The sequence below is a fragment of the Dinoponera quadriceps genome, unplaced genomic scaffold (genome assembly GCF_001313825.1).
Source record: "Dinoponera quadriceps isolate SergipeBrazil2010 unplaced genomic scaffold, ASM131382v1 scaffold1846, whole genome shotgun sequence".
In the NCBI taxonomy this organism is placed as follows: domain Eukaryota; kingdom Metazoa; phylum Arthropoda; class Insecta; order Hymenoptera; family Formicidae; genus Dinoponera; species Dinoponera quadriceps.
In genome coordinates, this window is record NW_014556140.1 from 227,974 (window position 1) to 239,610 (window position 11,637).

At 47.4% G+C, this 11,637-nt stretch overlaps 2 protein-coding genes and 1 long non-coding RNA gene across 5 annotated transcripts in view; 1 reads left to right on the forward strand and 2 right to left on the reverse strand.

Moving 5' to 3' along the window:
* Positions 1-11,637, forward strand: part of LOC106746938 (profilin) — a 40,756-nt gene that overhangs the window by 21,329 nt on the left and 7,790 nt on the right. The window lies entirely within an intron of this gene.
* LOC106746939 lies at positions 1,158-8,104 on the reverse strand. Its single transcript, XR_001374626.1, has 2 exons — positions 6,547-8,104; positions 1,158-6,461 (listed from the first exon to the last, which is right to left on the reverse strand). It is a non-coding gene; the product is annotated as an uncharacterized LOC106746939 (long non-coding RNA).
* Positions 8,223-11,637, reverse strand: part of LOC106746934 — a 163,836-nt gene continuing 160,421 nt past the window's right edge. For all 3 annotated transcript variants that reach the window (XM_014624095.1, XM_014624094.1, XM_014624092.1), the window contains exon 13: positions 8,223-10,545. In XM_014624095.1, the coding sequence (XP_014479581.1) occupies positions 10,457-10,545 (89 nt within the window). In that variant the 3' untranslated portion in view covers positions 8,223-10,456. The remainder of the gene's footprint in view (positions 10,546-11,637) is intronic.

The window sequence follows — 11,637 nt, forward strand, 5'->3', positions numbered from 1 at the left end:
TAGAGAAAAAAAGAGTGAGAGCGCGACACGTTGAACTTTTGTGACCGCTTGGCGGCGTTTCGCCGACGGAGAGACGACACATATACACGTGAATTACGTATAAGAAGTAATGATAATAAATATTAATAATAAACTATTGTGTTAGAGGTTTACAATCTTTTTCGTAGGGCACGAAAGGGTGAACGCGCATGAGAGAGGGAGAGAAAGAGAGGGAGAGCGAGGAGTAAAAGGTGTAATGAGTGTCGGGGATTGGTGAGTTTGGGAGAGAGAGAGAGAGAGAGAGAGTTGGTGGTGAGTTGGCCTGCGAGCGAGGGTGAGAGTGAGAATGAAAGAGGATAGGAGAGCGGTAAAAATGACGATCGGGAAAAATGGATACTTGGAAGCAGCTGAGCGTTTAACAAGCGATGATGTGAAATGGAAGAAGATGAGGAGGAAGGAGAAGCAGGTGAAGTGTGGAGAAAGAAACAGAATGTGAGGGAGAGAGAGATTGGGGAATGAGAGAGTGAATGAGAGAGAGAAAGAGAGAGAGAGTGAGAGTAGCGGAGGGATGATGATGATGGCGATAACGGTGGCGGCGGCGGCGATACGATAATATGTTCATGACGATGGTTGAAGATAACGATGATGATAAAACGATGACAATGCGGGCGAGCATGCGGCAGCGGGTGATATGGCACGGATTGGCCGCAATCCTGGCCGCCTCCCCCATCCCCCCCAAGAATCGATACGGTCCTTTTAGCTATTTACTGTCTTTATTATTGCTATGTGTAAGAGGAATAAAAACAAAATGGCGAACGATGTGTCATAAAAATGCTGAGATTTTTATCGATGATAGAGAAGGAGAGAAAGAGCGAAATGAGAATAAGATAGTGAGAGAGAGAGAGAGAGAGAGAGAGAGAGAGAGCGAGCGAGCGAGAAAGCGTGAGAGAGAAAGAGTCGCAACAAAAAAAAAGAACACAGACACACACCAGCATATGTATGAACACTGAAACTCATACAGACACATACACGCATATACACACATACACATACGATACACGCATATCGTACACCCGCATCCGAACACGTGCACGTGGGCGCGAGGATGAAGAGGAAGAGCGTGTCGCACACGGCTTCGGATTCTGACCAGGTAGATCCCGAGAAAGATAGAGAGAGAAACAGCAGTGGGGATCCCCTCGCGAAAGACTCGCCTCAACCCTGTGAAAAAAAAAAAGGCGCGAATGGCAGTGTAAAAATAAAATTTCGCACATTTCGTATCGATCGCTTTTCCCTCTCGCATTGGTTCGCACTTTTGAGCGATAGCCGTTTAAGTTTCAGCCTGCGGCGCACATCAGGACGTACGTCAGGAGAGCCGCGTTTCCGATTTCATCCGGCATCTTCGATTCTCTGCGATTTCTCCCCCGACCGGATCGATTTTACGCGCATTTCGCGCGTCGTATTTGTCGTCGTTCTCCTTTTATACGACTATCGATATAATCACGTATAACGTAAAAATGAAAGGGAAGAAAAAAGAAGACGCTTCTCTCGGTATGATTGTTTTTCCCCCCCATCGATCCACGACGGTTGTTGGTCGCAGGAGAAGACACCAGGAACGCCCCTTCCACCCTTCCCTCCTCCGCGGGAATATCAGCGAAAGAAAGTTCCTCGGGCGGCTTCGAAGCTAACGATTTCCACGTGACGCGATATCCGACACGGGTTTTCGGGCGAGACGACGAGCCGCCGAGCTCTAATCGCTCTAATCGTTTTCCTTTATCTCCCTTCCCCTCCTCTATCACTCCCTTTTCCTTCCTGTTTCGCGTGTCCTTATCTCTTCTCACCCCCCGCCAACGTCATCGTCGTCCTATCGGCATCGGCGATGACGCTCTCTTGGCTATCTCGGTATGTCGTCTTTATCGTTCGGGATATTCGTGTTCTCTTCTGCATCCGCTTTGTCGCCCGCCGGCTCGTCGTTGTGGCTTCTTCGTTGACGCTTCTCAGCCGTTCCCTTTGCGGTCTACGTCTGCGTCTCGGACAATAGGGAGAAACGCGATACGCACGACGCGTGGAAATTCGCCGGCGAGCGAGAGAAAGAAGGAGAGAGAGAGAGAGAAAGACGGTCGATGATCGCGCATGCGCGGTCCGACGATTTCCGGAACACAACGGGGAATCCTCGTCGATGCGCGCGCGAGAGAGACGTGCTGAGGATGATGAGGCCCACGTGGCCGGCTGCTGCTGCTGCACCTGCGACGAATTCCTGCCGTGTATCTGAAGATTGACTTTCGCGTCTCACCTGCGCGCGTTTATCGATGCACGGGCGGCCACACGTGTCACATAACGTAATACATACACACACACACGAACATGTACACGACTACCGCTACCAATTATTACTACTACTATTACTACTACCGCTACTATTACTATAACTGGTTGCTTGTCGATTCGTCTGACGCCAAGCAGCGGCCCAAACTACTATGTAACGATTTTTATTGATAACAAAGGAAGGAATAAACATTGAAGTAATAATTGTAATAAAAAAGGAAGAAAAAAAAACTGCATCTCAGAAGCAAAAGTGATGACTCCTAGTGGCACACACACTCGTCGTCCAGGCACTCGTATCTCGTTCTCGCTCTTCCGCGACTCCGTTTCCGCGTCTGCTCGTCGCAGGACGAGAATGTGAGAAAGAGAGCGGGGAATACGCGCGCGAGAACCGTGCGTTCTTTCCCTCTCGGCGCCTCCGCCGGCGTTGCTCGACTTTAATCGGCGGTCTTTGTCTCCTCCTGCTAACGGGAGTCAAAGAGGAGACGTAAGATTCGTCTCACTTTTATTCGTCCAACAGATTCGGAAGCCCAAATTGCTATTTGTTGGATACATATATGTGGACAATTAATCATCTTAACAAATCTCTCTGCTGTCTGAAAGAAATTCTTTGCTAAGAAAATTTTTTCTTGCTGTCACTATATTGACAAGCGTTTGCTGTTCTGGCAAAATTGGTTTTCTCCGTGCTCTCCAATTCGCTCGCCAGCGTCTGGAACCGCGCTTGGCTTGCTGTTGCGATTTGTTAAACGCCCTGACTAGCGCCCGGGATCGTTTTTGCGGGGAGCGAAGTGAAGGTGCGCGCGCGAGGTTGTACCGCCCGTTAAAAGTTTGAGGCCAAATGTCGGCGAAATCGGCGCTCGTCGGTATTACGGCACATGGTTCACGTATGCCTCACGTGTAAAGCTGGAGGGGGGAGGGAAAGATTATCGGACCCGCTCGAGTGAAGTATAACGGTCGAGAGGTAGATACGAAAATAAAACTCGAGGAATGCGAGGACCGTGTGTGACAATCGCTGATGTAACAATCGCTCCGACGGCGATCAACGAGAATCATTATCGAACGATAAAACGAAGCCGCCGTTCCAGAATGCGCGGCCGCGCGATCAATCTGCGAGCAGCAAGTGTACGGAGAAAAATAATTCTGCTGCTGTGAGCGAGAACGTCCGGTTGCCACCGCATATTCGCGTTGCGAAAATTTCCGCTCGGTTTTATAAACAAATTAACGGATTGTTCGCAGTTGGGACGGAAACAGTTTCTTCGTTTGTCGGTGTAGGAAATATTCTGCCGAGTGAATTTGCCCTCGGGAGACACGTTGATTCGCTGTTAGAACGAAATGTTTTTTTTTTAATTAATTTACTAATTTATCGCAGTGTCCAGCAGATTTTACTACGACAACATACAATTTGTCGTGCCGGCGAATTATTTCCCTCCGTGCACTGATCCCACCTCCATCCGCGTGTGCTTCATTTTTCAATCGATCGTCCCGGGAAACATTACACTCTCGATACTTCGATTCCTCGTGCGCTTCACGCGCTCGTCCCTCGCTCATAGAGTGCGTATTGGAACATCGGGATTTCGTCGCTCGTCGAATCAGGAAACGATCGATTCCCCCCACGATCTCTTATCACGAGTTATCCCTGAGGAGGAAGGACGTGGTCTTGGTTTCTCGATGGACGAGCGCGTGCTTATTCTCGCGTATCTTTCCGCGTCTCGAGAATGCGAGAAGTGCACCCCGCGCTTTCGGCGAGGGCCGAAAACTGATCGGTTTTCGCCGGCGGAAAGGATATTGGCAGGGTCGCGGAAAGGGAGACGCAGGAAGAAGGAATACGTTATGCACACATGTCGGAATGAGAAAGAGAGAGAGAAGGAAGGAGAGGATTAACGAAAGAGAGAGAAAGAGAGAAAGGGGGCTACATGCGCGCCGGACAATTAGATGTAACTTTTGTAAAGCCGAAATAATACATATACTTCCTCTTAAGGTTCTTTTGCATACCATCGGTCGGCGGCGATGATCGCGATTACGACGATCACGACGATCGAGAAGACAGAAAACCGAACAAAAAAACGAAACTGTTTAAGAAAGTAATAAATTTGTATAAAGTGGTGTAAAACTAAGGCGTTTGGTGTTTGCGTACACGAATGCGACGATTCGCTAATTCGAGTCCGCTAATTAGTCGCACGAAATGCGAAACGAGCTCGAGGAGCGGAAGCGTGTCAAGGTAAGTACGACATTTCACTTTTCTCCACGGGGTTATAGGGGGGAAGAGGGAGGTGCGACAAGCAAAAACATCAGTTTGTCCTGTCACTAGTATTGTTTTTGAAATTTTACAAACGACAGCGTGTTGTCTATTTTCTTTTGTCTATGGCGAAGTTAGTTCTTGAACAGATTTGTTTAAATTGTAAGTTTGAACGGCTTGACTACGAAGCACTACAAACAGCTACGAACAGCTTTCTTTAAGTGTATAACGCGAGAAGAGGTGAGAATAAAATTCCCCGCATACGGAAAGTTAAAAATTTAACATTTAATTTAGTTGTCCGAGACAAATTTTCGTGAAGCTCTCGCTTGATGTAGGTCGACCCGTTATTTTATCGACGGAAACTGCGGCGAGTATTTCCGCGAAAGAAGGCCGCATTTCCGCGCGAAACAGCGGTTCACCGAGAGATCATGAGGCGACTTCGGTCACGTCGTTTCCTTCCTGCGCCGCGGTATTTTCGTCAAACGAATACGTAATCGACACGAAATTCTGCTTGAGATACATGTCGCATTTTCCAATTTTTCAAGTCAGAAATTAGAAAAAGCCTTTGTCGATCTGTCGGTTTCCACGGCGATTATATTATCACACTCGGATCCGAACGGAAAGATGCATACGAGACTTCTCTTTTCGAGCGGTTTCTTGCATTTTTTTCCTAAATGGTTTTTTCCTAAAAAAAATACGTCGCATGGAACAAATAACTTTACTATTGTTGCGACAGCAGTAAAATTTAGTTGGCGTAACCAAATTATTTTGCTACATCCATGTAATCCAGCAAACGGCAATTAATACTCCTAACAAATATTTCTGCTATCGAAACAAATCTTTCTCGCTGTCACTACGACAACAAACGATTTGCTGTCTGGAAAAAGTTCCTTTCTCCGTGTGGTTTCGAGAGATGCAGTGAATCGAACGGTTCTTAAAACGGGAGAGAATTAGGCCCGGTCATTCGTGCCGTTTTGACACTACGTCATCCTGTTCCGCACGCGATCGCCCGTAGACACGCGACGCGCCGCTATCGATCTGCCGGCAGGTTCGCAACATAATGTGCGCTGCCGTCGTCGTGTGAGACAGTACATGTCAAGCTGTCAAAGTAGCCGCGATCAATGGACACACCGGAGACGTAGGTATAACCCGCGAGTTGCAGTTTTCATTGCGGCGATCGATTCTCTCCCTCCGGTGAATTTAGGCATTGTATTAATAGCCAGTCGCCTCTCCTCAGGCTTTTCTCATGTAAGATACTTGGATTTAAGTTTAAGATTAAGAACATGAGCTTAAATTGCGAATACAAATCTGACATGTTATATATGGTTCAAATGCCCCATAAACGTGTAATATTCCTAGAATATCAGCCGAATTTAAGGGGATTTTCATTGGAAAGTCTAATCTAAATCTAGATATAGTACTATGCAAGCCATTGTCTTACCTTGACGCTACACATAGTTATTTACTGTCGTATGCTTTCATGTCGAGGCTTAAGGAAGTACCTATTCGAGAATTATTTAATCTTTCGAGTGTCGTGGGCGTATATACACCTATATATATATATATATATATATGTGTGAAAAACGTAAACTGAGAGAAAATTAAAATTCGAAAGGCTGAAATAAAACGTCCAGCTTGGGATATTCTCTCGAGTGCAATAATCAATTAGAAATTAGAAATTCATTAGAAATATTTATTTCAAGTGAATACTAAATTTAATTAAAATATTTAATATTAATTAGAACTAAAAATGATTAATTCGAAATATTTTATATTTATCCATTCGGACATTCCAATCGTTCGGGATTAATCGGATTAGTCGAGAGTCCCGGTCTTGACGCGCGCACCGCTTTCGAGCCGTTCGAAGTGGCGGGCACAGATCTCGCCTGGTCCGCGCAGCTTGACCCAACTTGACCTGATCTGCGACCTGCGAGACGCGACGATAATTAGTCGGGTGGCGTCAGCACGCAGTGCAGCGGCACACCATTAATACGCACGCTTATATAAATTACCTTTAACGTGACTTATTCAGTAAGTACGCCGACGGAAAGCGCAGCCAACATTTGTACCTTGCCTCCGTGTGACAGATGCCCCGTGAATGCCCGTTTTCATCGTCCTTTGCCGATCGAGATCACCTGTCGCGCCCTTCGCTCGTTACCGGTTCGTCCCGCGCAAATCTCGAGACTGATCGAAAAGTCTCTCTCTCTCTCTCTCTCTCTCTCTCGACGAATCGCTCGACGCTACGCGTGCCTCCTGCCGTGAAACAGATATCGGCGAAAAGCGAAAACAGGGCTCGCGGATCGTCGCGCGTTCCCGAGCGGCGCATCCGAGGCGGACACGCATCGTCCCGTAAAAATGTATCTCATAAAATATTCATTTTTCGATAACATCATCTTAACGTTTTTTGCATTGATGCATTTATAAAATGCAATGAATTGTTTTTTCTTTCTGAAAAAATATTTGTATATTTCCGATTTTTCGGGAAAATGGTCTCGGCGTTCGAATTTCGGTAAGACGACTTTTCGGTGGGAAATCGTCCCGGTTGCCGGAATCCGGGATTTTGATTTCCGGGGACGATGCGTGTCCGCCGTGTCCGAGAGTCCCGATGTCATTGAAATTGAAAGTCAAAGGAACGGAAAGAGAAGAGAAAATGTAGAAAATGTAGAAGCGAAGAGGAACGGCTCTCGCTCACGAATCGCGCGGCTCTGGAGAGAAATGATAAAGCAGAATACGTTTAGTAAGATAAATTATATTTCTCAAGCGTCTCAATTCGTCTAACACTTAACGAATAATCGGGGCACATCGGAGGCAAGAGGATCGTATACGATTTTCGTTCTCTTACACCTTCTTCTTTTTTTCTTATCGCACGAAGCGAACACGTGCGATTATCATTATTATTATCCGGCGATATTAACACGCGGTGAGAAATTCGAATTCGACGTTTTGCGGGCGTCCTTTTGCCTCAGACCGTTACCGCTGAATTATTCCTTATATATCTGAACATCGTACTTGGAGAAAAGAAAGAAAATAAAAAGAGACTTTTTCCTCTACATACACACTCGCACACACACTCACACACACACACACACATATATGTGTGTATATATTTATATTCGATCGACGTAACGTGACTCTCTTCCTGTAAAAAATTAACGTAATCGTTTGTTCTGCTCTGTTTTTTATTTCTTCTTTTCCGTTTTCCACGTGTTCCCGCGCCCCGATCGTCTCTCTCTCTCTATCCTCTTCCTAATAATAAGCGTTGAAATCATGGTCGCGAATATCAAAAATCGACAGCACGATAGAAAATAGTTTTACAAACGTACGAGAAGACGCTGGTTGAAAGGTTCGCCGGCGATAAGTTCTCCTTCGGCTGCGCGATTATGATTTCTTTTTCTTCCTCGAGGTTCGACGTACTACGGGGACAATCTTTGGCATACGACCGACCTCGCCGCTTATCGTCTCTCGACGGTCGTCTTTGTCTGATATCCGAGGGGATGAACGCGCGCGACACATCGACTTAAAAATTCTATTTAAATATATACCATCGTAGTTACCGTCGTCATCATCATCATCATCGTCAGCCTCATCATTATCATCGTCATCATATTTTCTCCTCCGCCTTCTTCTTCTCGATCATCATTATCATTATCATCGTCGGCTCTCTTCGTTACATCATAATCAGCTATAATCTCAGTTAATCGTATATTATCGGTAATAATGTTAATCAATAATATATTATTCTTATTATCGTTAACATATGTGTATGTGTATAGATGTGAGTATGTGTGTGCGTGTGTGTATGTGAATGTGTCTGCACATTTCCGCGCGCGCGTGTGTGTACGTGTGCGTGTATATCGCGTCGCTGCGAGCGTAATAATCGTCCCATTATTAATAATAACGTTACAACGTATTAATGATTCTATGAACTTACGGGTCAAGTATCAATAATAATGCGCCATATGATATTCTCTTTTTATCTCGCACTCGCGCCCGCTCCCCTCTCTTTCTCTCGCTTTCTCACCACATACGCACTCTCTCGCTCTCTAGAGCTTTGTCTCTCTCACGATATATCACACACCGGGTCTTCTATAATAATATATAAGTTGAGTATATACTCAAATATATACCCGAGTACTCTGTATATTGAATCGTTTATTATTATTATTATTATTATTATTATTATATTATATTATTATTATATTATTATATTACCTTTATTATTATTATTAATATTATTATTACTCTGTCTCTCTCGTTTTCATCTCTACAAACGTAGCGTGCGTTTCTCGGTTACAAAAGGAAGGTGGAAAGATTCCGGTGAACTGAGAGCAGCGCGATCTCGCCGATCGACGAAACTCTCCTGGCCGCGACAATTGCAGTTCGCAAGCTACAATCGTTCTTTCACACGATAACCGACCAAAAAACCAAGAACCAAGGTACCAAGAACAGTGTGAATAAAATATTTCCTAACGACGGGTTGTTCGACCCGTCGTTACGCTTTCGGTGATAGCGCAAATTCGCGTTTGAGAGTCGAGTTTTTCGGAAGGAAAAAAAGGAAGAAAGAAAAACGATTTTACATGTGTCAGGGACTAAAATGATCGAATTAAAAGATCGGCTTTCTGTCAGATCACGCGAAAAATCTCGCGACTTGGTACGCCGAGGATGAACGCCGGGAATAATCGGCGCACGCTGTGCGCCAGCGCGACCGCTGGCGTGTGGGACCGGGTCATGATCGTCGCTCCGCTCGGTTACGATATCGCGGAAATGTGACGAACGCCTCTCTCTCTCTCTCTCTCTCTCTCGTCGATTTTCGCCGATTGGCGATCTCGAAGCCCGGATTTGCGATCTTCGGGCCCGCTTCCCTCCGGCGAGCAGAAATCGCGGATCTCCTTTGCGTGAGCGCGTGATAATGCGTGGCGAGAGAAGTCAATGCAGCGTGACAGACGGCGTGACGAATCGACAGCGTGAAGAATCGGCGTTCCGATCCGAGTCTCTCGTTTCAGACGTCGCGTGTTCCTCGCGACGTCGCGCGCGCGAATTTCTTTCCGAGCCGATCAACGAACGACACCCCGCTGAGCCCGTCCCGTACTTTCCGGGGAAAATCTCCGGCGCGAATCTCCCCTCCGGAACTCCCCCGAGTCCAGGTTGGCGCGACGACTCGGACACTTGCCGTAATCCCTGTGTGTAATCCGTCGAACGATGATCTCCGTCCGATTCACACACACGCGGGAAACGCGGCCGACCGATCCTCAGATTACCTCGGGAAATCAAGTAACACGCACAGAAGAGACTCACCTTTTCTCGTCGTTCGAACTGAAAAGAAAACGGGCCTGCCTCCCCCCACGCTCCGTCTGGAAGAGACGAGAGAGCGGGAGAGGTGTCGCGGTTTTGACGCTGACCGGGACCAGGAATACCTAGAGAGAAGCCGGGCGAGCAGCGTGCATACAACAGCAACAACAACAACAGATTCGAGAGACACGTCGGGAGAATCGGTGGGAGTACGAATTTCCGGCGCGCCGATCGAGAAGAAAATGCGCTTCGGTCGGTCGACCGCGACGACCGGAAAGAGAGAGAAAGAAAGAATATCGAGAACCGTTCGACGAAGGGGACGCACGTGCATTCCCTTCGATATCGGCGACCCGTCGTCGACGAAGGCGATTTGCTCGAGATGGTGGCGGAAGCGCGAATTTCGCGCGTAAGAGGAACCGGAGGAGGTGCGCGGAAGGGATACACCGGGTGTCGATACCGCCGGTGGTATCGGCGGGGTTACTGGACGATACAGCAGCAGGGGCTGTTCCCGAGGGTCGTGGCGGCGATTCCCCGCTGATGCTGCGGATACTGCTGTCGTTGCTGTCGCGCTGTCATCTGCCGATTGCCGCCGCGCGGCTGCTGCTGGCCCGTCACCTTTGCGCACCTCGTGGGCTATTGGTTCTCCAGCGAGTAGTGGCGTGACCTCTTCCAAAAACCCTTGAAGAAGCCCTTCTTCTTGGGCGCGTCGCCGGTGTCCGCGCCTGGAACAGAAACGGTCCAAGTCTCGCGGTTAGTCTCGAACAGCTTCGGGAGATCGCACGGATCAATCCTGAAAGCGTAGCGGAGAAAACGGATTTTTGCTGGAATAGCAAACGTTTGTCGTCAATATAATGACGGGAAAAAAGACATTTGTTCGGACAGCGGGAAAGATTCTTTTGCTTTCTTATTTCAGCTTTCCATAATTTTCGCTACCCTCTTCGCGACACACAGGAGAGATCTGTGAGCTGTTGTTTCGGATCACGTCGAGATCGCGAACCTTGCTCTCGGGGTTTTAAGCCCGACCACGTGCCCAATTCCGAAATTTCATATCACGCATGCGCAAGCCGCCCACACCCACCACTGAGAGCTCGCGTAAGAGAACGCAGATTTACTGTTCGATAGTTCCAGAGCGATCGCTCGGATCGGGGAGAGGCGCCGACTCGGCGAGAACACGTCCGCTCGAAGGTACGTTACACCGCGGCGCATATTGCGGTTTCGTTACCGTTGCTGGATCACCGCCGGGAACACCGCTCTAACACGACTGACAATCAATTTGCCGACGCGTTAACCGTCCGGAGAAAGAAGCCGGGAGAGATCACGGGGTCCGATTTGCTCGCGGCTAATATTGTGAAAAAATTAAGGCGCGCCTGACAATACTGACGGGGGACTAGGTACAAGGCAAATATTTTCTCTTCCAGAAGCTAAAGTTACGTTAAAATGTACCTGTCACTACGGAATATCGTATACATTCTTTTTTTAATCGGTAGTTTCAACAAACACGACGACGAGCTCCGGCCTGCCCTACCGCTAATTTCTAAAGGATCTCGCTTCCCTCAGAATATGACCGATTATTTAACAATTATTCTCAATCTTTCAAGATATCACAAGCTTTCCCTCTTTTATACGAAGGTCCCTTCACGGCGACCCGATACTTTCGTTTGCGACCGAAGAAGGAAACCGGTCGGACCGACATATTTCTTATTGCGACACTCCTCGCTCCTCCTTTATCGCCTCCATCCATCCCTTCTCCTTCATCGCGTAATCGGTATCAGAATATTCACAATGAGTATCGATCGCCCGAGGGGGAGGGGGGG